General features: G+C 38.5%; 2 protein-coding genes across 4 annotated transcripts in view; one reads left to right on the top strand and one right to left on the bottom strand.

Moving 5' to 3' along the window:
* tppp (tubulin polymerization promoting protein) overlaps nucleotides 1-5,468 on the top strand; it is a 48,152-nt gene extending 42,684 nt beyond the window's left edge. Inside the window, exon 4 of the mRNA XM_072283445.1 lies at nucleotides 7-5,468. Coding sequence (XP_072139546.1) covers nucleotides 7-207 — 201 coding nt within the window. The 3' untranslated portion in view covers nucleotides 208-5,468. The remainder of the gene's footprint in view (nucleotides 1-6) is intronic.
* Nucleotides 5,469-8,193: 2,725 nt separating this feature from the next.
* cep72 (centrosomal protein 72) overlaps nucleotides 8,194-26,454 on the bottom strand; it is a 180,167-nt gene continuing 161,906 nt past the window's right edge. For all 3 annotated transcript variants that reach the window (XM_072283441.1, XM_072283443.1, XM_072283442.1), the window contains 5 exons: nucleotides 25,014-25,167; nucleotides 22,615-22,820; nucleotides 17,146-17,266; nucleotides 13,913-14,024; nucleotides 8,194-9,766 (listed from right to left, as the gene is read on the bottom strand). In XM_072283441.1, coding sequence (XP_072139542.1) covers nucleotides 9,577-9,766; nucleotides 13,913-14,024; nucleotides 17,146-17,266; nucleotides 22,615-22,820; nucleotides 25,014-25,167 — 783 coding nt within the window. In that variant the 3' untranslated portion in view covers nucleotides 8,194-9,576. The remainder of the gene's footprint in view (nucleotides 9,767-13,912; nucleotides 14,025-17,145; nucleotides 17,267-22,614; nucleotides 22,821-25,013; nucleotides 25,168-26,454) is intronic.

The raw sequence follows: 26,454 nt of genomic DNA, 5'->3' as shown, positions 1-26,454 counted from the left end.
CTGCAGAAAACTGTACTCTCTCCCACACTGACTCGACTTACTGACACATCGAAATTTACCGGGTCTCACAAGGAAAGGTTTGATCAGAACGGGAAAGGCCGTGGAAGAGCAGGCAGAGAATACCTGGTTAATGATACTGGCTACGTAGTGGGATACAAACATGCAGGAACATATGACCAGAAAGTAAAAGGAACAAAGAACAATTAATTTTTTTCTCTTTTAAATAAAGGCAGCACTTCCACTGCGATTTGATTTTTTTTTTTAACTCCCAAGACGACCTTGCCTGAAGAATCAAAGAAATAGGAACCAGATGGTTGCTCATTTCAACTTGTTGGCTAGGAAGACCTTGTTTCAGACAGTTCGTAAAGTGGAGCAAGTCATTTCTACCTGCAGCTTAAAGATAGGAAGCACCTCCTCTCATCACCTATGCTGGATACTTCTGAAAATTTTTTATCCCTTTTCAATGAAGCTCACTGAGCAACCGTGAAAGGCATGAAAATCCTGATAAGACGTCCAATGGATGCCTTCAGATAATTGTGTCACAAGGAATTAGACCATCTCCTCCTAAAGAATTCTTGCTTTCGCTTTAGGTGATGCAAAAGATTCCATGTTGACGACTGGAACTTGTGCCACTGCTCACAGAAGTTGGTGGGACATTGCAAAGTACTTTGATGTGTTACTAAGTGCTTATTGAAAAGTGCTACAAAAGCAATAGAATGGAGTAGCCTTTTGTGATTTAAAAAAAAATGGGGACATTGAAAAGTAATAAACATGTTGGTCTCCATGTAGCTAGTGCAGATTTGTCCTCTTTAATTGCAATTCAAGAATAATTTCAGGATGGGAAAGGAAATGTCACTGCAGTCTTTGAAAAGTTATTGCTGAAGGGAAAATGCAGAGATCATGAAGAGATTATTGTTGAGAACTCATCTACAGTCATCGCATATCAACTCATGGTTCTCCAAATTTAATGATTGTGTGCCTCATTGATGCAAAAGACATGAAATTCTTTCATTAAGGTGCCACAAAAGAAACACTTAAACCCCCAGAAAACATACAGTAAGACTTACTGTGACAAGAATTTCCCTTGTTCGCCATGACCAAGACTGGAACCAGTACTATAGGAAGTACAGTTGAGATGCATTGTACCCAGAGAAAAGAAATGAAGAACTTTGTAGTAGGTAATGATTACTATGATGAAGTGTTGGATGAGAATGGGCAATATGAAGATAAAGATTAGTGTTAGAATTGACTGAAAATAATGAAGGATTGCAGATGACTTAATCACATCCTTAATATACACATTAATCATAATACTTTTCTGTTTTGAAATGGGATGAGATTTTAAGTAGTTTTAATGATTCTCAGTCAAATGTTTGAGACAAACAGTTGGCAACTGATGCTGATGGATGTTTTGCATTTGTCAAAATATTTAAACCAATGGAAGTTTTGCCAAAAATAGATGATCATGTTTCCAAACAACTAATGATCTGCTTTGCAACAGACTTGCAAGTTACATACAATGAGTATATTGTTCCTTTTGCCCTTGGCTAACTTGGGTCTTTAGATGTTGCCAGGAACAAGGTATTGTTATGTTGGACTTGGTTCTAATTCTGCTTGTATGAATACTGCCATCCATTGATCCAAGATTCTCTCAAAAGGAGTAGAATAGCTGTTTATATATTGGCATGGGCCTTTGACCTTAAAGGAGGAATTACAAATGGGTATCTGGTCACCTTCTATGTTTCTGGCATTCCAAAACATAATTTCATTCCACTACATTTAGTTCTTAAGTTGAGAACCGTTACATTCTACCTTGGATTTCTCAGTAAATTACACCCTTTTGCATGCTGCTGAAGATTGATTCAGCACTTCATAGAATAGTCCTGCTGTTGCTGAAGAAATGAAACTTTCAGCTGTGCCCTGATGAGTATTTTATTTCTGATATTTCTCCCGTGTACAAATTCACCCTAGCTGGTAGATGAGGTGTCGAGCACAATGTGCATATATTTATTAATAGATATGAAAATCACAGGTAAGGTTATATGTTGAGGAAACAAGGTAGTAATTACATAACCTAAGATGGATAAAATGAACAGCAAATTGGTGCTTTGCCTTGTGAACTGCTCATGAGACAAATGGGGCAAACTGCGTTCCTTAGCACGCAGCTGGAACGAATATCATCAGTACACACGGTTCACAGGAGCCAAATGCACATTCCATTCCAATGTTATGGGGACAACCCTCCGCTATTCTTGACATTTTAATATGCCAAATAATGTAATGCTTCATTTTACAATCCCCCAATTTTTAAAAAAATGAAATGCAATGTTTTTACTCAAATGTTACATATTTTCTTCTCATCTTATTTCTATCTCGGCTGTTGTTTTCTCCATTTTTGTTCAGCAACCTGTTTTACTTGGAATCACATCTTCATAGGAGAAGATCAGTCAGTGTATTTCCTAAGTGTTACTTTATGGTGCAAAAGGAGGCCAGCATTGACTTGTTGATTCTTGTTAATAATGGGTTGGACTTGTCCCACTGTGACAAGGAGCATCAATTGATTGAGTAAATACTACTGCAATTGTTTCATGGTACTCAAAAAATTCAGCATGCAGAATGAGCTGTAGCAGAAATGAGTAGCTCCAGATTTTTTTTCTTACTATAAAAGGCTTTAAATATTGTACAGCGGTGATAGTTCACGTAGAAAAGATATACCTCAAATGATACAAAATAGCTGATATAGAGACCTGTTGAACACCATTACTGCATCAAAATATCCAAACTGTGATAAAGTACAATTCCTTATTGTTCTGGTAAGATGAGCTTCTCAGTAATTGCACCCCAAAATACAATGGGCAGGAGTATGCTTATTGTGGTTCAATCATTGTGTTTACCACAATCCCCATTGCCAGACTAACTTCCCATGGCACAAGGAAAGACTTTCTGCCGCAGCTGGTCTGTGGGCAGTTGCCAGGCCTTGGGTGGTGGGTCCTGATGGCCTTTGGACAACCTGTGGTTTCATTTCAACTCTTTCTAAATATAAATGATAGAGGCATTTATGAAAGTTCACAGATTTAAATGATTAAAGAATACATTTATTTAAATACACATTTTAACCAATAATTTAACCCATTAAATTAATTAAGAGTAATTTTTTAAAAATCACATCCTATTTATGTAGATACCACTGAGCTCCATCTCTAGGGGTGATGCTGCATCCAGAATTGGAATGGGAGCTCAAACGTGCTGGCTGCAAAGCACCACTGTGGCAGTCGGAATGCACTAACCCAATATTGTTCTTTTTGGGACAGCCAGATGACGAGGAACATGATCCAGGCCAATAATACTTTTCCCTAGCATCAAAATGTATATAAGTACAGATAGTCCCCCCGTGTGGTTTATTATAGGATACAATCCCTACTTCACAGATACAGCTGATTGCTGCTGTTAAATACCAGCTAAGGTAAGTAGGGCATATGCATTGAGCTAAGACTGCTGCTCTTCTGAATTTGGGACAAATTCTGCAATTGACCTAATTTGCACTGCAGAGACTACTGATTAAGTTCCTGCTTCAATACAATTCCATATTCTGAAGTTACTTTTTGATGATAGAAAATGTCATTAGAAGCCTTTTAATGGATGAAATGGCTGAAAGCATTGGTCCTATTCTTCCCAAGGCCTAGCATTTTTAATCGACATTATATCCTTTGTTTGCTAAACTATAAGTGAACAGATGCACTGTTTTAAGGCCGCAACAGTTTGAAGCAAGCTATGCATATTTTAAATAGTTCTTTGCATAACTTTCCATTCTTCTTTCTGCTTTGCTTGCTCCATCTCTATCATCAGAAACTGCCAGACATTGTCACTAAGAGCATTTGAAACTTTGACGAAAGTTTGTAAGCATAATTATGGAATTAAATTTCATTTATAAAACTATTAGGATTCTGTGTAATTTGTTTTCATAACTCTTGATAAAGAATGACATATCAAAAGCTGGTAATTTTTATCTGTCTCTACAGTTAAATGTAATCTTTCTGGTATTGCTAGCATATGTATAAAGCACTTGGATTTTAATCTCATAATCTTAATCTTGTGATAGAGGCTCCAGTGTGTTATTCTACAGAACTGGTAGCTTGTTTCGATTTGTAATCGTAAAACAATTTAAGATGCCAGTTAGGTACTGCTGAATCCACTAGTTCTGAGGGCATTTAAACTTTATGCTCCCTGAAAATTGGTGCTGTTTGTATTTTTAGAGACTCCAGTTACAATCACTGACATTTCTTTGCAAAAAAAATGAGGCCTACAATTAAAATGTAAGCAGAGGATATTAATGCTGGGTGTATTTATTCCATTTGCTGCAATGTTCTCCTGTGACTGGGTGCTCTGAGTGTGGGAAGCCTGCCTGCTGACCCTCAGCATGAGGCCCCATTCAAAGTATGGACAAGTTGGCCGCTGAGAGAATGGTCTGTGGAGCATTCTTATTGTTTACTTAAAATGCCTTTAACTTCTGTGTGTTTATGTGTGCACATCTACTTTTTAAATTTGAGAGTTCAAGGTACATTTATTAGCAAAGTATGTATACATTACACAACCTTGAGATTCTTATAACCCGCAGCCACACAACAAAGAACCCACTTTTTAAAAAAAGACTACCGGACATGCAGTGTGCAGAACTGGAACTCCCTGGATTGATTGAATATTTGTGAAAAAGAGATTCACAAATATTGAATAGTAATGGTAGCTTTGACAGCTGATGAGTGTGTGATGCAACTTCAGTGGCTGTCAAAGCCACTCTGTGCATGTAGTCCATTGCTAGAGTTCAGACTGTACATAGATTCCACACTCAGGTAGGGGTGTGTGTGTGTGTGTGTGTCTGTGTCAGGGTCCTGGAGGATGATTACAGCTGATGGAAGTAGCAGCATGGTCCTGTAGCAGCCGACCAGCTGTCAAAGTCCGGGTCAACTGAGTTTCTGCCCCATTGAGCCAAAAATGGTGCTGATAACATGCAGTAAATTTCACCAAATAGTGTATTGGAGAGAGGGACAAAAGAAGAGGAGGGACAGGAAAGTAAGATAGAAGGGGAGAAAAGAGGAAATTGGGCTTTTAATTATGGGAAATGATTCAATGCAGAATTCTGGTTGAAGTATAGAACAGACTATTTTACTATGTTGTTAACAGATACCCTTCCTCCATTGAACTTTCATTTCCACAAGCCTCTCATGAGTAATTTTAGAAATTACAACTTATTTTCTTCAGAGAGATTTGATTCCAAACTTCCAATGCCAACAAGGTCAAATTAAGATGAATTTAAAAACTCAAAAAAAGTAAATACTATTTCAAAAGTATATTTAATTAAGATGTATTAGTTGTATCAAATTTACAAAATAAATATATCTACAAGTATAAATGTTTACATTTTTCTGCCTTTGTTATGAAATGTTAACAATCTAATAAACAGTTCAAAAACATACCCTGTACGTAATTTGTAAACATTCGAATTGAATCGTAAAAATTTTATGTTCTCATGGTACAATATTCAGAAGCCAGTGCTATGTAACTTGTAGCAATCTTCAGTGCAGGAGCCTGAACTGTATTAATAACATAAAAACAACTGCATTGCTTTCCAAGATGCTGCTTATCTATGGAGAGTAAGTGACAGATAGAGCATGGCAAATGGAAGCAAGAGGAGAGCTCTTAATGGAAATCTTCAGAAATTAAAGACAGCAGAAAATAAGAAAGCAGGATTTTTGTTACTGAACCAAAAGATTGTGAAAATTGATATTACAAAAGTAATCTTTTAGGAGAAAGAGTAAAATATTAAATGCCAAAAGTAACTGATAAATCAGATGGAATGGCAAAACATATTACGAGTAGTAAGATCTATAATTGGAGCAAAAAAAAACCGCTGGAGGAAGTCTGTGGGTTGTGCCACAACCGTGGAGCCAAAAGGTCGGGGTCCTGCAACAGGATCTGTGCTATCTGCCTTGAGCTATTGCAATATTAGGTTTGTACTGATGTCATGAGGCTATGGAGTTAGAATCTGGGGTTGAAACAGTTAATGTGCAAACTATGGTTCAGCAGATTAAAATTCTAAGTTAATAAAGAAAGGTTTTAAATAATTACTTTTTGGCAAATTCCATGAAACTGGAATCTACTTCTGTTGATAATTTATGCAAAAATCCACTCAATCTCCATAACAATGGAAAAACAAACATCACATACCCTTCACTCCAGAATAAACTCTTACACTAATACTACATTACTACTTTTGACAAATCAACCAAAAGAAGAAATTATTGTAAAGGAAGAAATCACTTTATAAACAAAAAACGCTTTTAAATAATTTTGGTGAGGTTGTTGGGAGACACACAGGCACTTCATAGTTTAATTGCATCTGGATATAATTAAGGACATTGCTGCCAAGCAAACAAGCAGACTTGTTTAGCAGCTTATCTGTAGGCCAGATCAGGATGTTTCTCAGTAGGTTGGAAAAACAGCTCCTTGATGCTGCTGCTGCTAAGTCCAATTCACATTAGCTAGTTTACTAACTCTTACATAAAATATCATTTGCATATATAACTAAACAAAATATTCCTTTATCCTTGGTTCAAAGAGACTAACAGCTCATTTGCATTTCCAGATGACTTGTGTCCATTTAAAATGTCACTGGATAGTTTGGTGCTGGGATCATGGTTAAGACTGAATCATTCATTTCTCACTATAACAAACTTGCTGTTGGTTTGAAAAAGCATGATGTCTTTTCAAAATTTTGTTATTTGTTGGAACATAACAGAAAAACAGGGTATCTGTATTAAAGAATAGGAAACACTTTATTTCCTACTCTTGATTTGGTTATGCTGTCTATTAAACAACATGAGGTATTGTATGTGGACCTTCATAGTTTATTGATGGCCACATACAAACTGCAGAGTTGACATATCACCTACTTGGTGAATAACTTAATATAATTCAGTATGTTAGCTATATTTAAAGGAACCATTCTGCCACCTATAAAGCAATAAAGAACAAAACAACTGTGTCTTGTGGATTTTTTGTCTCAATATTTTTCCCTATCCTCTAATGTGCTCCTTCATACCTACAGCTTACTATCCCAATATTTTGTGTGGCTTACTGACAACATTTTGAGAACTCTCCAAAATATAATACTTTTTTTTAATGCAAATTGTTGTTGTTGACAGAAGTGGGGTGGATAAATGGGCTTTTAACTCATCCTTGTCTAGGGAATTCCTTTGATATTTCACATGTGTTAGCTGAATATGAAATGCAAAATAGTTTAGACATTTTGGCAAAGAGTAAGTATATACCAGAAGTTTCTTGCCATTATTCCTTCCGCTACTAGAAACTCAGATTTTGAAAATTTAAGGGTATTGTAGCAATACTTTAGTAACATCAGTTACATTCAAGGGAACTGAGGAATTAGAATTTGTAGTTTATTGGAGTATTACTTTATGTAAACAATATTTTTCCACTCTATACTGCAATCATGTATAGGACAGGTAAAGGTGGTGTGTTAAATTTTAACCAGTTTCATTGAGTTAACAAAATGTTAGGAATACAATAAGGGTCTACAGGAAGGTTAAGATGTTAGCTAAGAAGTCGTATCATAAACTACATGAGAGAGCAGGATAGCTATTTTGAGCAATTTGCATGTAGTAACTGCATAGGGAAGGAATGAGAGAGAGTTATTTATTTTTGATTCACAAATCACCAGTGTTAAGTTTCTGTTTATCTAAGTGTGGAGACGGAGTCATCAACTGAGGATGGCAGACAGAATAAGGAAGGAAAGTGGAAAGCAACAACTTAGTGAAAGACAGGTAATTTTACACTTCCTTCTCCCCTTCATCCTATTTGAATTATTATTTCTTGTCCATATTGCTGAATAATTGCAGGAGACAGACTGAAGTTTTTATGTTGGTGAGAATATAGGCACAAACTTAAAATCAATCTCTGCCAATCACCCCCCCAAACCAACTTACATGAATACTAACATATTCACAGTTATTTAAAAAAGAGCAAAAACATTTTTATCTTGCACTTCAAGACATAAATGGGTTTACTGCACATTTTCCATTGTAAATATTACTGAATAGCAAATGTTACTGAATTATTTTAAAATGACAAAGGATTTTCAAACAATTGTTATAAATTACTAATGAAAAGTGCTTGGTGTAAAGTATTAATGTAGAGTAAACTAAATACAGCCAAAGCTGTACTGGTAATTCAAATTATTCAGGTGCCAGTACAACATGAAATTAAAAGTCTCAGAGCATATGAAAGGAAAGTCCCTTTCCCTGGAATCATTTTGAAACAAATCTCTCCTGCACTCTTTGCAGCAACTTTCTGAAAGCATGGTTCCCAGAAACAAACACAATACTTCAGTTGTGACCAAAACAGTGCTTTATAAAAAAAATTCATCAAAACTTGCTCATTTCCTTTGCCTCTAATTTATTAAGTGCAAAATTGCATACTCTCTTAAAAAACACTTTCATACCTGCCCTGCCATTTGTAACAGTCTCTGATCTTGTAGTGCTTTTAGAATTGCTGAGGTTTATATTCTTTCAAGAAGTAATGCTTTAAATTTCTTGGAATTAAGCTGCATCTGCCACAAATTTACCAATTCTACCAGTTAGCCTACATCTCCCTGAAGCTGATCACAGTTTGGAAATTGTACCCTGAGCACCATATACATGAGGTCCAGGTACAAAGTCCTGGGAAACTCTACTGCACACTTCTTCCACTTGAAACACAAATAATCTTTCAATATTTCTTGTTATCTAGCCCATTTTCTATCCATACTGTGACAAACTCCTGTGATTCCATACATGATCTTCATTCTTGAAGACAAACCTAATTTATAGCACTACTTTTATTGTCTTCCAGGAGACACATAGTGTATCAGTCACATTTTCATAGATAGCCCTGTATTTTAAGGAAAAAGCTCAGATATTTAGACACAAATTGATGCCTACTTTTTCCAATTAATCCACATTTGTGTAAGTAATTTATTCCTAGATTATCATTTATCCAGACCATTAAAGTTGAGCTCAATGGTATGTAACTACTGTATTTATCTCTATACCATTTTGTTTGAATAAGTGTATAACATTTGCAGTTTTCCAGTCTCCAGGCACTGCTTCTGGATCTGTACGCGGCATCCTATTTTGGTACTAGGAGATTTATCCATTTAAAGTGTCACTCACTTTTATTTTAGTACTTCTCTTTATCAATTTCTAACCCATCTAGAATCCCAGCTACATGTTCCTTTGCTGTCAGTGTTACAGACTGGTGAAATATCTACCTAGTCCTTTGGAGATAGTGCACTTGGAGCAAAGAGTGATAAAGTACAAAGCTCCATAATCTTGCTGATAAAGTAAGCTCGTTAAATTTCTATCTTTGGTACATGAACTTTAAACACTGTTAACACATATCTGGCTGTGAGCAATTAAAATCTGTATTGATGTAAGGGGAAAACATTTGGTAAACAAAGTGATGTCATACAGGCTCCTTCTAGTTTGTTTTCTCTGGACCACTTCACAGAAATGTTACGGGTTTCTTTCAGCGCCTCCGATTTTCCATGTCTCTGCCTGAGTATGTATAACCAGTCATCGTCGTATTCTGAGTTGACTTCTCTACAAATTTTTTCAGCTGAATGTAACTCCAGTGCAATTGGTCCACTTCTGCCTTGTGTCGGGCTCGCATTTCATTTAACTCTCTCAGTAAGTGTTCGTTTGTGCATACCAGGGCTCTGGAATTAAGACAGCAATTAATCTCAACAATGCTGAAAATTCAGATGTTACAGAACTCTTGGTAGCTTGCATCTTTACAACAGCTATCCACAATTTTGTTGTTAAGAAAGGATCAGATCCAGGACATCAGGTACAGTACATTTAAATGTGACTATATTAAATTCAAGTCTCAGTCATATTTCAAACTAAATAAAATAGCTGCACAAGATCAAAGCAAGGAATTGTAAAACAGCTCACATTTACAGCGTGATAGTGTGAAAATATTATGCCAGGTTGCTTGGAGACAGTTAAATAATGACTGTTTACAATCCTGTTGAACCTACACTAATGCAATCCTGCTATCAGCAAATTCCCATGCAAATCATTTCCCAGCCCCTAACTTGTAACATCAGAAACAGGGTTAGTATTACCGGCACAGGTCGAGAAACTTGTTAACTTTGCGGCAGCAGTACAATGTAATACATGATAAATATAGAAAAAACTGAATTACGGTAAACATATTAAATAGTTTAAGTAGTGCAAGAACAGAAATTTTAAAAAAAGTAGTGAGGTAGTGTTCATGGGTTCAATGTCCATTTAGAAATTGGATGGCAGAGGGGAAGAAACTGTTCCTGAATCACTTCAGGCTTCTGTACCTGCTTCCTGATGGTAACAATGAGAAAAGGGCATGTCCTGGGTGGTGGGGGTCCTTAATGATGTCTTGGATACTACAGAGGCTAGTACCCGTGATGGAGCTGACTAATTTTACAACTTTCTGCAGCTTGCTTTGATCCTGTGCAGTAGCCCCCACCCCCACTACACCAGACAGTGATGCAGCCTGTCAGAATACTCTTGATGGTACATCTGTATTAAGTTTGTGAGTGTTTTAGGTAACAAATCTCAAACTCCTAATGAAATATATATAGTGAAACAGAGATAAAAAGTAACGATGCAGATATTCTTGTGTAGAGTGAGTAGAGTTTTAAAAAAACTGCAAGGTTAACAAAATCCTGATGGAAATTGTATACTTTACAGGCATCCAAACTGTAGCCAGGATGTGGGGTATAAATTACCACGGGACATAGAAACACATGTAAAAAAAAAAGGGCAATGTTACAATGGCAATGGGGAATTTCAATATGCAGGTAGATTGGGAAAATCAGGTTCATGCTGGATCCCGAGAGAAGGAATTTGTAGAATGCCTATAAGATAGCATTTTACAGCAGCTTGTTTGTCATCGAGCCTAGGAGAGAAAAGGCAATTCTGGATTGGGTGTTGTATAATGAACCAGATTTGATTAGGGAGCTTAAGGTAAATGAACCCTTAACAGGCAGTGATCATAATATGATAAAGTTCACCCTGTAGTTTGAGAGAAAGAAGATAGTCAGATGTGTCAGTTTTGGAGGAAGAGGAAAAGGATTTACAGAGGCATGAGAGAGGAGCTGACCAAAGTTGATTGGAGAGGGTCATTAGTAGGAATGATTGTAAAGTAGCAATGGCTAGAGTTTCTGGGAGAAATTTAGAAGGCACATAAGAATTGTTTTTCTTTGCTCAAATAAATTCATAAGAATTAAAACAAATGTGCAGGTAAAATGTTAGAATTGTTTATAGAAAATTAATACAGAATCAAGTGGGCCTTTGTCAACTTTTTCTAATATCCTAGCTTAAAGGTATTCCTTACAGAATGTTCAACACTGTGATGCATTAAATTCTTCACATTTTGTCACTGTCAACATCAGAAAAATTGAGTTTTCCAATCTACATTCATGTGTCTGTCCAACTGCCTCTTAAATGTCAGTATTGTGTCTGTTCCACCACCACCCTTGGCAGTATGTTCCACTTTCTATTTAAAAAAAAAATTGCCCGAGCATCTCCTTTTTAAACCCCCCACCCACCTTAGACTTGTACTAGTTATAAAGGGCATTGGCATATTATCTTTCCTATTCTTATAGATAATACACTCTAATCCAGGAGGCAACATCCCATTAATTTCTTGTGCTCCCTCTCTAAAGACTCCACATTCATCCTGCAGTGTAGTGACCAGAATTGTGTACAGTATTGCCAAGTATTGCTCAACCACAGCTACAACATAACTTGCCAACTTTTACACGCTTTGCCATGATAGATGCAGGTAAACTTGTTGAATACCATCATTACCACCCTAACTACCTTTGTTGAAACTTTCAATGGGCTTGCTCCAAGATTCCTTTCCTTAGCATCTGCTGTTTAGTATATCCTTTTGCATTTGACCTTCTAAAATTCATCATCTCACATTTGTCTGGACTAAACTCCCCTCTATTTTTCCTGTTAAGATTTCCAGCTGATCTATATTCTGCTTCACTATCCACATCTCTACCAATTTTTACCTTTGTCTGCAAACTTGCTAAACATAACATGTTCATTTTCATCTAGATCATACTGTTCACTTTATGTATTATTGATCTGGATCAAGAAACTGATGACATTGTCACCAAGTTTGCAGGTAATACCAAGATAGGTAGAGGAACATGTAGTGTTGCAGAGGCAGGGAGTCTGTAGGACTTGGACAAGTTGAGAGAGTGGATAAAGAAGAGGCAGATTAAATACAGCATAGCGAATGGTGAGGTAGGAAGATTAAAGATGTAGACTAAATAGAGAGAGAATTCAGAAATCAGTGGTGCAAAGGAACTTGGCAGTCCTAGTTCAGGATTTCCTTAAGTTTAACTTGCAGATAGTAATTAAGTCAGTAGTAAAGAAGACAAAAACAATGTTAGAAAGACAGATTCTGCAGATGCTGGAAATCCAGAGCAACACACTACATACTGGAGGACCTCAGGAAGCATCTATGGAGGAACATAAACATTCAATGTTTTAGGCTGAGACCCTTCATCAGGGCAATGTTGGAATTAATCTTGAGAGCACTAAAACATAAAGGCAAGGTTGTAGTGCTGAGACTTTATAAGGCATAAGTTAGATGGCATTTGGAAACTGGGCCCTGTATCTGAGGATGGTTGTGCTGGCTCTGAAGAGGATCCTGAGGAAGTGGACAAGAATGATTCCAGGAAGAAAGGCTTTCTGTGTGAGGAGCATTTGATGTCACTGGGCCTGTACTTCATGTTGCTGAAAAGGATGAGGGAGGATCCCATTGAAATCTACTGGATATTGAAAGGCCTGGTGAGAGTGGGCAAAGTCAGTAGTTTTCATTAGGATCAAAGAACGCAGCCTCAGAATAGAGCGACATCCCTTTGAAACTAAAAAAGGATTTTCTTCAGGCAGAGGGTGGTGAATCTGTGGAATTCATTGCTACAGAGGGCTGAGGTAGCTAAGTCATTGGGTGTATTTAAGGTGTAGATTAATATGTTTTTGATTGCTAAGGGTTATGGGGGAAGACAGCAGAATGGAGTTGAGAAAAGTAAATCAGCTATGATTGAATGGTGGAACAGATTGATGGGCTGAAAGGACTAGTTCTGCTCCTACATGTTTAAGTCTACATATACTACAAACAGCATTGATCCTTACGGGACACCACTGGTCACAGATCTCCAGCCAGAGTAGCGGTTCTCTACCACTTCCCTCCTTCTTTGACCAAGCTGATGCTATATACAAAGTTGCAATTATTTTCACAGACTGCATTATCTACAGCCTACAGCAGATTGATCAAGGCATAAACGGGGAAGGAAAATAAGACGAACATTACACTGAAAATCCAAGGACACTTCCAGAGTGGGCCTGTAATTGCAATGCACTTTCAAGGAGAAGTCAACCTGAAAAGTAATTTCCCATGGGGGTTTGATGGGAAACTTGTCTATTCCAGCAGCATGTAATTGTGTCAGTCACTTAGGGTAAAATTCAACCAAAGTAATGTCAGAATTACTTGCTTACAGTCATTTGACAGCTTTGTAAATACCTGTGGTTTGAAGAAGAAGAAGAAAGCCCTTAACTCCAAGTGGAGTCAGCGGGGCGCCGTCATGACGGCGTTTTTTTTAAGCAGGCTTTCTTATTTTTACAAGGCCAAGTTGATAGCTTGACATTCAACACAGCACGGATGGAAAGTGTGCAAGGGAGCCGGCTGGATTTGAACTTGGGAGCCTCCACTCTGAAGTCTGGAGCTGATGCCACTACGCCACCAGTCGTTTAAGCACTCCTCAAAGTTATATCCTTCCCTCTCCCACATAACTGCCAGTTACCTGTGGCTTTCTTGGAGCTTTTCAGTCAGGTCCTGAATTTTGGTGTAACATTGGGTCTGGTGCTTCAGACTGTCAATCTCGCAACACAGCTGCTCATTATGTTTCTGCAGGTCTAAATATACAAATATAAAAATGAAGCTCAGAAAAGTGGTGCAAGCTTATGTCAGGAGAGGAGTGAAGTTTTAGCAATGGTGCTATTCAAATCTACATTTTCCTTATTGAACGGTGGTCACTAATGCTGTGGAGTGAACAGAAGTAGTTACTTTGTGCATAGCAAGGTGTCAGGTATAGATGTGAGAGAAACGACTGCTCTAGCAACATTGGCCGAAAGACAAATGTTGGTTTGGGAACAGTAGGAATGCGCTGCCCTCCTCTTATAAATATTCCAGGACATTCAGCCTTTGAGCAAAAGGGAAAAGGATGGTGGAGCACTATTGATAAGGGAGATCAGTGTAGAGTTGAGAAAGGATCTTGAAAAAAGAGTAGACCTTTGAAGGAAAACAACAATAAATTTGGGTCAAGCTAAGAAACAGCAATGGGTGCAACGGTAGCATAGTGGTTAGCGTACCTCTATTACAGCATCTGCTCTAAGATCGGGATTTAATCTCTGCCGCTGTCTGTAGGGAGTTTGTACATTCTCCCTGTGACCATGTGGGTTTCCCCCAAGTGCTCCAATTTCCTCCCACATTCCAAAAATGTACGGGTTAGGATTAGTAAGTTGTGGGCATGTTATGTTGGTGCTGGAAGAGTGGCAACACATGTGGGATGCCCAGCACAATTCTTGCTGATTTGGTTTGATACAAACAAAAAATTTTTCTGTATGTTTCAATGTATGCATGACAAATAAAGATCTTTATCTTTGTCCAGAAAATGTTGGTAGCAATTATTTGTAGAACACAAAATGCTAACTATAATATTGACTATGGTGTAAATCAGGAAATCATAAGTGTGTGCGTGGGGTTAATACTGTAGACTTTAACCTACATAGAGTTAATAAATCAAATTTGCTGTAATCAGGTAGAAGATCAATTCATAAAGTTTCGAAGATGTTTTTCTAGACCAATATGCTGAAGAGGCAGCAGGGGAAACTCCTATCTTGTTTTCTGCAATGGAAAAGGATTAACTGGCAATCTTGACAAACTGTCTTTAGAGGAAACAGTGACCATAATGTGAAAGAATTTTCTCAAGGATCTGATGACTTGTGTCCCAGAGGTTTGAAAAAAAGGCTATTTTAGAAATGATCGATGCTGTTGTATCACCCACTGAGGTTCTGTAGATTTTAGAATTCTTCCTGTGGATGGAAGGGTAATAACTATGACTCCACTATTTACAAAACAAAAACAAAAACGGAGACCTACTGACCTGTTAGCACAAAACAAGTAGGAGGACAAATGTTGGAATCAACAACAAATAATGTAATTACAGAATACACTGAAAACAGTAGGAATGAACAGAGTCTTATTGACCAATGTACAACTAATCTTGGGAGTTCTTTGACAATGTGACTAGCAGAACAGGTGTAGAGGAACAACTGGATGTGATAAATTTAGATTTCTGAAAATCTTTCTATGAGGTAGCAAATAGGAAATTGGTTAACAAGGATAGAGCACACAATTAAGAATAATGAATTAAAATGGATTTTAAAATTTTCTTAAATTGGACTAAAGATGGAATAAACATATTCTACTTAGGTAGGCAGACTGACCAAATGGGTCAATGCAAGAGCCTCAGATAATCACACACTATACCAGCAAATTGGATGAGGAGGTAAAATATCATAATCCCAAGTTTGCTGATGAAACAAAAACTAGTTGACATTTTGGGTATGAGGGAGGATGTGAAGAACCACTGCAAGGATATGAACAAATTTGAGGTAAGATATGAATGACGTGTTTACTGACTGAACTATAGTATGGCCAGAATTGTCAGGTGGTCGCCAAATAGAGTCCAACATTGACTAAAGGAATAATCAAAACTACGTTGTACATTTGGAACGTAAAGCTCAGTGAAATGTGCAAAAATGTGGACTTGCCGAAAAGATCAAAGAAAGAAAGCATAGGCAGGCTTGCTTGTTCACACCAGACTATTGTTCAATTGTATAAAAAGTGACCCAAACACACACAAATTCAATCAGGTCATGCACTTCAAACCTGCAAGGACTAGTAATCCAAGACCAGGTTAGAGCTGTAAACTCAAAGTAACTGGGGCCTATAATAAAGTCAGTTAGTTTCACATGATTCTGGGATCATGATTACTTGAAAGCAAAATTATTTGGGGAATTTGTTTGCATATTTCTTATGTTAAACAGTGCATTGGAATTTTTGTGTATTAAAAGAAGAACAGTTTAATATTTGATGTAATCAATTGAATTGAGGTAAGCCAAAAGGTGTCTTGGTGAGAAAGCAAAATAATGACAAATGGCTTTGCTTATTCTCAAAATCCTAAAATACAACTAGCTGAGATTTAAACCTCAGAACAAATGGCGCACTAGTTTCAACAAACATGTTGATAAATTCACTACACTCAGTGCCCACTTTATTAGGTACCTCCTGTATCTAATAAAGTTTGTCACTGAGTGTCTGTTTGTGGTCTTCTGCTGCTGCAGTGCATCCACTTCAAGGTTCAATGTGATGTGCATTCAGAGATGCTCTTCCCCACACCACTGTTATAACCCGCTGTTAGTTGAGTTACTGTTGCCTTCCTGTCAGCTTGAACCAGTCTGACCGTTCTTCTCTGTCCTCATTAACAAGACGTTTTCATCCACCGAACTGTCACTCACTGAATGTTTTTTTTTTGCTTTTCGTACCAAACTCTACAGACTATTGCGCTTGAAAATCGCAGGAGATCAGCCATTTGTGAGATACTCAAACCACCCTGTCTAGCACCAACAGTCATTCCATGGTCAAAGTCAATTAGATCATACTTATTCCCCATTCAGATGTTTAGTCTGAGCAACTGAACCCCTTGACCATGTCTGCACGCTTTTATGCATTGAGTTGCTGCCGCATGTTTGGCTGATAGGATAATTGCATTAACAAGGAGGTGGCCACTCAGTGTATGTCGGAAGAATTTATTTTCTAATCTTCTATCATGCAAGATATAGGTTTAGCCATTCCACAGTTTGCAAACTGGTTAGTTTTTAATCATAAAACAAAGCTTTTTCTTCAAAATACATATTCATACATACTGCTCAAACAATGAAAGTGAATAAGAGTTCATTTATAGCATCACACCTTCAACTTGTTGGCTTGTAGAATTGGAAACATTATGTGATTTTTGTTCTAATTTTATCAGAACATTCTGTAGTTGATTTTTCTCATCCGCGGTCTGAGTTAAACGATTCTTCACGACTTCCTATTAAAATAGAATGACAATTAAGCAGGATTAATGGAAGTATTAAAGTTATATCAAAGAGGAAAAGGACAACAAATATTTACTTTAATAACATCCTAATTGATTTGCAAGTAGTTATATGCTGATAAATTGCAATGGGTAAAATACAAAAAACAGCAATCATTATGATTTCACATGATTCTGGGATCATGATTACTTGAAAGCAAAATTATTTGGGGAATTTGTTTGCATATTTCTTATGTTAAACAGTGCATTGGAATTTTTGTGTATTAAAAGAAGAACAGTTTAATATTTGATGTAATCAATTGAATTGAGGTAAGCCAAAAGGTGTCTTGGTGAGAAAGCAAAATAATGACAAATGGCTTTGCTTATTCTCAAAATCCTAAAATACAACTAGCTGAGATTTAAACCTCAGAACAGAGTTTGATTGGTCGAGACATCTCAACTTCCCAGTTTTGGTGGGACCCAAATCATACCAACCCCAAACGTATGGAGTTTGAGAAAGATAGTTTTCTCACGGCTGAGTCCAGTGGCTGTTAGCAAAGGGCTAATGAGCCACATTTCTAGAGACACCCAGTAAAAAGGGGTTTCATATGTTTTAGCCATATGTTTCTACCACTATTGAGATCATTTCCACTTTTCATTTTTTTTTGGGTTTATGATTTAATCTTTTATGTTCAAAACAATACAGTGAATTTTGTTATACTTGGCAATCATAAACTCATTGCCTTTCCATGCATACCTAAGTAACCATACACCTAAACAATCAGCCTTCCTCTGTTTTTAAAAAGGCATTTACCTCAAGGAAGATTGTTCTCAGTGTTAAACTGACTCTTAGTTACACTGCAACTAGCCACACTTTCACAGCATCTTTCATATAACAAAACCTCACGCTGTTAACTCCACGTAAGGATCGTGAATAAAAATTGATGAGGGATGAGATATTTGAAAATGTCCTTAAATAGGAAGGTTTTCAGGATTATCTTAAAGGAGGAGGAGGAGAGAAATAAAAAGACCTAAAGCTACAGAAGTGGAATTCTAGATAGTTGAAGGCAAAGCTACCACAGGTGGGATGCAAGAAAGGGGGTTATAACTGGAGTAACGCAGAGGGTTATTGCATTGAAGAAAGATCAATTAGGCACATTATTTCCCCCACCCCCACTAAATGATCAACCATTCTACATTGGTTTATGTGCTTCATTCTATGTGACTAATTTCCTGCTTGAACCCTATTTCTACTTATGTTATCAGTCATAAGCGTATGAATTTTGGATGAATGTCCTCTATAACTGAGCTTTTCACTCTGTCTGGGGAAGCACAAAATATAGAAAATTACAACACAGGACATGCCCTTCGGCCCACAATGTATTGTGCTGACATTTTAACTTACTTTGGATCAAGCTAACCCCTCTTTCTTACATAACCCTCCATTTTTTTATCATCCATGTGTTTATCTGTCTGCCTCTACCACCACCCCTGGCCAGGCGTTCCACACACCCATCACTCTCTGTGTAAAGAGGCAATGGCTAGAGGTTGTACCTTTGATGTCTGGCAGCTGCACTCTACCTCGTAGTGTGGACGGGCATCACTGGTCCTCATCTATCTCCTAAATCTCGTCTGCCTCCAAGTGGGACACTGCTTCAGCTGGCAGGCTAAATGACATGAGAGGGTGATGTTAACACGGCACCACTGGGTGAAGGCCCTCATTGACAAAATCACTGGTCAGGACTACAACGGCCACATGTTCGAAACCATGGAAAGCCATTGAGTTGGAGGACATTGGCTGTGATCTGGCCTGGAGAAGGATGGGCACTGCCAGGCCTTACCAGCCCAAGGCATACGACATGATGGACATAGTAAAAGGCCCCATATCAGACTGGTCACCACCCGGGTCACCCAAGGACTGCACCATCTGTTGCACACCAGGGTGGAGGTGTTAAGTAAGCTACTAGTGTAACCTCACCACAGAAGATCCATGGGAAAGATTATATCTCATTAGCTACACAGAACATGAGAAAACTTGCCCAAGCAGGGAAAGAGCAGGAGCTCACATATCAGCTGGAGGGGTATACCTGGCACATCGTGTGACTCTGAAGTCAGATGGAAAAACCTAAGTGAACATCTTACTGAGGAAGGCCATATACTATACAACATTGGAGAATTTGACAAACATGCCAATGGGGTAGGATTTCCTGTCAACAAGAGCATCAAGAACTCAGTACTCGGGTGCCACCCAGTATTAAACACGCTTATTTCCATCTGCCTCAGAGCACCATCTTTCAACATCACAATAATACAGGCCTGCAAACCAATGACTGACTATAAAGATGACCAAGTGGAGGAATTCTACACCCAACTCCAGGCCATTATTGACAATGTGGACAAAAAGGGCATTCTAATCATCAAGGGGCCTGGAATGCCAAGGTGGCTGCAAGGAAGATTGGGAAAAACACGATCAAGGCCAAGGACGAATGGATTGAGAGACAATGTACAGAGATAGAAGATAACCTGAACAAGAACAACAACAGGCCAGCATTTCAAATTGTGAAGGACCTCACTAAACAGAGACCGTCATGAGCCAGCACCACCCAAAACAAAGAAGGAATCTGTCTCACAGAAGATGAAGACATTCTTAGCAGATGGATTGAGTATTGTTCAGACCTTTACAACTGTCAGACCTAAGGAGATCCCAGTACTCACAAGCCAGGACTTGTCAAACGATGATGACTTTCCAATTCTGCAGGAAGAAGTAGAAGCAGCCAGAAGATTGCTGAAGAATGGGAAAGATGCAGGAATAGACGACATCACGGTTGAGCTGATAAAACATGGGGCAGAGACAGTGATAGACATCCTCACCACTATCTGCAACAAAATCTGTCATTATTTGCTCCAGGAAAATTTTGAATGGCGGAACGAGGAACGGCCAACGTCCTGGACAAAATCACTCGTCATCACTCTCCGCAAGAAAGGGAACCTTCAGCAGTGCCAGAATTATAGAACCACAAGTCCTTTCAGCCCTGAAAGCCAAGTGATGTTGAAAGTCAGGTTTGCTGATAACATTAATGGGCTGGCAGGAAGTGAGGATGAATTGGCCTGCCTCATGAACCGTCTGGACGATACATCTACCAGATATGGCATAGAGATCAGTGCTGATAAAACCAAGCCGATGAGAAACAGTGAGGAGCCAATCACAACAAAAATCACAGTCAATAGACAAGAACTAGAGACTATCAAATGGTTCAAGCATCTTGGCGCCATCATCAACCAAGAATGATCAAAGCCTGAAGTCCTCGGAAAGACAGCCCGAACGACAGCAACATTAGCTAAACTAAAACCAATCTGGAGAGACGACAACATCGCTCTCAGATCCAAGTTGATACTCCTGCATGGACTATATTCACCATCCTCTTGTATGCATGCAAATTATGGACTTTTCGACAACAGAACTGCAAAAGGTGATCTAGGCAGTAGAAATTAGGTGCTTCAGGCAGCTCCTCGGCATCTCCTATACAGACTATGTCTCAAATGATGAAGTATGAAGAACCATCACCCAGCACGTGAGACACTACAAAGATCTACTGTCCACAGTAAAGAAGAGGAAACTGAGATGGTATGGCCACAGAATAAGATCAAGTGGACCGTCAAAGACCATTCTTCAGGGGATGGTTGAGGGGAAAAGAAAAAGGGGCAGTCAGAGGAAGAAATGGACAGACAACGTTGCAGAGTGGACTGGAGAGAACTTTGCCGCAACCCAGGTACTTGCCCACAACTGTGAGAGATGGAGGCAACTGGTGCAAAGCTCATCTGTACAGCACCCCTATAACCCAGGCCACCCAGGCAGGATCCGTAGCCGTAAATGTATCCCTTCACTATATTTTCCTCCAATCAACTTAAAGTTATATTAGCCATTTCCATCTTGGGGAAAAAGTCTCTGGCCATCCACTCCATCTATGCCTCTTATCAGGTCACCTCTCATCCTCCTTTGCATCAAAGAGAAAAGCCCTTGTTAGCTCAACGTATCTTCATCAGACAAGCCCTCTAGTTCAGACCTGGTAAATCTCCTCTGCACCCGCTGAAGTTTCCATACACTTCTTATAATGAGGTGACTAGAAGTGAACACAATATTCCAAGTAGCCGCACAGTACTCAAAAGATCCTTGATCTCACAATCTATTTTATGATCTTGCAGCTTATTGTCTAACCATATTGCATTTTTTCTGTAGTTGTTAACACTTTATTCTGTATTATTATTGTTTTACCTTGTACTACCTCAATGTACTATTTAATATATAAACAGTAAACAAGACAAACTTTTCATGGTACCCCAGTACATGTGGCAATAATACACCAGTTCCAACTCAGTAACCTTCCAAATGAAACTTCTTCCCATCTTGTCCTTCCAATGGTGATACCACCACCAGTCATTAGCACCTACTGTATCAAAATCTTTTAAACACACTATGAGACTTTGAACATCATTAGTTGCATGTGATATTACAGGAACGGATGAATATAACCACCTCTACTTTTGGAAATGAGCTGCAGATTTCTGGATAAATGATGGGAAACAGTGGAAGAATAGGCTTTGAAATAAACAAAAGACAGTATGTTCTCAGCTCCCATCTGTGAAGTTGGATAAAGCAATGGCAAATGGAATTTAATCCTGACATACACTCAGTGGCCACTTTATTAGGTATAGCTGTATACCTGCCTATTTATGCAATTATCTAATCAGCCAATCATATGGTAGCAACTCAATACATAAAAGTGATTCCCCTATTCCTTCTTCACCTTTCCTGCCCATCCCCTCCCTGCTTCCCCTCCCCCACCCCTTGATCTTTCCCCCTACTGGTTTTTCACCTGGCACCTACCAGCCTTCTCCTTCCCACCCTCCCCCCACCTTCTTTATAGGTCCCCTGCTCCCTCTCTCTTCAGACCTGACGAAGGGTCTCAGCCTGAAACGTTGACTGTTCGTTTCCATGGATGCTGCCCAACCTGCTGAGTTTCTCCATTGTATTTTGCATGTTGAACAACTAGGTAAATTTTGGCAAGGGTTTCAGATATTTTAGAGCTGATAAGGAAGTACTTGAAAAAGAGCTCAGTAATCCAGAAAACTCTTTCCCAGAGAAAAAAGGTGTATAGGCTGAGGCTTTGTTTAAAAACCTAAAATTGAAATGAGTAGATTTTTATGGATAATAAGGGTAATGAAACTACAGTCTGCAGCTGAGTTGAGATGTCGATAACTATGGACAGGCTTGATGTATGTAATATCCTACAACATCACATTAATTTAAAATCCTATCAAATCACACTGTCTACATTTCACACAGTGAATCAATGAATCCTTACCATATCTCTTTGAGCTTGAGTTAGCTGCGTTGAAATTGACTGAAGTTCTTCAGTATATCTTAGCTTTTGCTGACAAAGACATGTTTCCAAAGACTTAATCTCTGCTTTTAAATTGTTCGATTCATCTTGAAACATTGTTATTTCTTCTGATGTGTTTTTGATCAACATATCTTTCTGTAATGCCGTTAATATTTTCCCAGCCTGATCTATCCACACAAACAGAAAAGTGAACAGTTAAGTAACATACTAAAAGCCTTACATTGTGGGGGGGATTAAAAATGAGCACTGAAGACTGGGGAGTTGAGGCTAAAGGAAGGAGGGAAAAAGAGTAGAGAAGAGGGAGAGGAAAAGGCTGAAGAGAGAAGGAGAGTAGAGGGAAAAGGTGTTGAAAAATCAAGGGTAGAAAGTAAATGAACAAGAAAAAGATGAGAAGTGTACGATAGACTAGGAATGCAAGCAAGGTAAAGAGGAAAGGTGAACGATGGAAATTTGAACTAGTGGATTAAATTTTCTCTGGGATCAATTAGATAAAGGAATGTGAATAAATGGATATAATTCCCTTTCTTAATTCTAATTATAAATTAAATAAAATATTATGGTAAGGTTTTCCTGATTCTCTGTCTCACCCAGAGGTCTTCCAATTAAATCACACAAACTTTATTCTTTTGTTGCTCTCGGATGACTTCTCTGTAGTCCCTTTTTCACATCTTGAAACAAATAAATTAAAAAATCTAGTACAGAGAGAAGTTGAAGCACTCTCCATGAAGGCAGTAAAGTGATAATCTTTTACTGGTAGGGAGATATAATTTTTAAAATTTTCCAATTGAGTCCCTGAAACTATGATAAAATCAGTAGCTGGAACGTCAGTAAGTGCAGAGCTCCATAGCATGTCTGGTGGACAGGATCCCAGAACCACTTGTACACTGACTGCAAGACATTTTTAGTTGAGTGACTGCAGTACTAAAATCATGACTTCACCAAATTTATAGTATATTCAATAATAGATACTATTTAAGCATTATGCCAATAAAGATGAAGCTCATAAATACTCCAATTTAGTTATGAAAAAAAAGCTATGTTATTTGTTTGACATAACCCAATACATTCAAACACCAGCAAATGCAGCAGAAGAATCAACAAACAACAGGAATTCTGCAGATGCTGGAAATTCAAGCAACACACATCAAAGTTGCTGGTGAACGCAGCAGGCCAGGCAGCATCTCTAGGAAGAGGTGCAGTCGACGTTTCAGGCCGAGACCCTTCGTCAGGACTTCGTCAGAAGAATCAACATCTCTTTTAAGTGCCTCATTAAAAGAGACAAAATTTAAATTCACATCTGGGCCCTTGCTGTCAAAAATGTTGCCCAGATTGGAACCAATGATAACTAGGAAAAAAAGGGAACTAATTTTATTGATATCTGGACATTCTGAAGTGCCTCACAGAGATAATGAAGGACATTGTGTGCAGTCATTTGAGTTGATGGTTGTTTTGGCCAAAGTGCCAAGGAGTATTCTGTACTCCTTCAAAATAGCATCATTACACCTCTTACCTCCCTCTTTTTTCCCCTCCCCCTCCCCTCTTCTTCTATTCTCCACTCTGACCTCTTCTCACCTGCCTATCATCTCCTCCTGGATCTGCTTCTCCTTCCCTTTCTCCAATGGTTCATTCTCCTCTCCTATCAGATTCCTTCCTCTCCAGCCCTTTATCACTCCTATGGACTACTCTCCTCTTCTATTAGAGTCCTTCCTCTCTAGCCCTTTATCACTCCTATGGACTACTCTCCTCTCCTATCAGATTCCTTCCTCTCCAGCCCTTTATCACACCTATGGACTACTCTCCTCTTCTATCAGATTCCTTCCTCTCCAGCCCTTTATCACTCCTACGGACTACTCTCCTCTTCTATCAGATTCCTTCCTCTCTAGCCCTTTATCTTTTCTACCCACCTGGCTTCACCTATCACCTTCTAACTATCCTCCTTCCCTTCGCTCCACCTTTTTATTGTGGTGTCTTTCCCCCTTCCTTTACAGTCCTGAAGAAGGGTCTTGGTCCGAAATGTTGATTGTTTATTCATTTCCATAGATGCTGCCTGACTTGCTCAGTTCCTCCAGCATTTTGCATGTGTATCATTAGAACTTTTCTATCTCCCTGAAAGGAACACGTATAATCTCAGATTAAAACATTATTCAAAAGTGAAAACCTCTGACAGGGCAACATTCATTTAGTATGCACTGAAGCACCAAAGATTTGGAGCAAGGATTGAACCCATGATGAAATTCTAACTGGGAATCCAGATTGACTCGTTGATAATATAGTTACAGTGAGGAAATGGGGAGGGCCAGGCAAAACTACACCCATCCTCTGAAATAAACATACATTTATCAAAGCAACAAAGTACTTACACAGAAATTTTTCATTACAATGAAGTGATTTAAATCCATTCCAGTATCTGTCAACAAGATCTAGGAAACTTTTCATGAGATTCGGATTAAAGATGATTCGATCTATTGTTGGAGAATTCGTTGTTTGTGCTTCAAAAGGTACTGATTGAACCTTCTGTACAATAGAAATCATACAACAAAGAAAATGATATAAAATTACAAATTTAAAACAGAAGATGCTGGAAATATTCAAAGACCTTGCAGCATTTCCACTCTGCTTTTCACTTCCACCATCTGCAGCTTCTTGATTTTAAAATATTCTGATGCAATTTTCTATGGTCCAAAAAACTGGTATATCAGCAAACTGCTTCTTAGCATCCACTCCAGCTAACGATGGCTAAACGTCAGTTTAGCACTGGCTAATAGCATAGTAATAGTCTACTTATGTTAATGACCTAGCAGATATCACAACAGAAGTCTTTTGCCAATTGTACTTTCAGTATTATGAGCGAGCTTACCAATTTTCTCCCCAAAGACAGTTTCTTCCTCCTTAGTCACTGTCTGACTTAATAAATACTAACATTTTCTGTTCTTATGATATTACTTGCATTGGGACTGTTGTCGCCTTGGTACATACCACATTACTTTGCGGAAAAAGAGTTTCAGACCATCTAGATTCGTCATTTGCAATACTGACTTTTACTCATAGATACAGCAACCCTGTTTAAACTGAGAAATAATGCTGTAGGGAATTGTAATTCTCTGGCCAATGATAATTGCACTTCTAATTGCACATTCTGATAATCACACTTATAGCCATTCTGGGATAATTTTCACGTAGCAAAAACTGAAAACAGAAGAACTGCGGGGGATATCACCAGGTAGTCCATATTGGACATTCATCTGACTGATGCCAGAGTGCAGCAATGGCTCCTGTTCATGTACAATGGAGACACTAGAAATTACAGATGCTAGAATCTGAAGTAAAAGGCAATATGCTGGAGGAACTTGCTGAGGTAAGCAGTATCTGTGGGAGGAAAGGAATTGTCGATGTTTTGGTTTGGGACCCAGCATGAGGACAATTTGGTTTCTGGGATCAAAAAATCAGGGCATAGAAGTTAGTACGATGTCATTACAGCTTGGGGAGTAGTTTAATTCGGTTGCTGTCTGGGAAGGAGACTGGACATTCTCCCTGTGGCCGTGTGGGTTTCCCCCAGCTGCTGGTTTCCTCACACAGTCCAAGAAAGTACTGGTTAGTTGGTTAATTGGTTATTGTAGATTGTCCTGTGAGTAGGCTAGGTTTAGTTAAATAGGTGGGTTGCTGGCGGCTCGGCTCGTTGGGGAGGAAGGGCCTGTTCTGTGTAGTATCTCCAAATAAAATTAAAGAGTGAAGTGCAACAACTTTCAAATAAACAGAGAAGTGCTTTCTACAATATGGGATTTACATACACAACAGAAGAAA

Source organism: Mobula birostris, chromosome 19 (assembly GCF_030028105.1).
Source record: "Mobula birostris isolate sMobBir1 chromosome 19, sMobBir1.hap1, whole genome shotgun sequence".
In the NCBI taxonomy this organism is placed as follows: domain Eukaryota; kingdom Metazoa; phylum Chordata; class Chondrichthyes; order Myliobatiformes; family Myliobatidae; genus Mobula; species Mobula birostris.
Note: the sequence above shows the minus strand (reverse complement) of the source record. Positions and strands in the feature narration are given on the sequence as shown.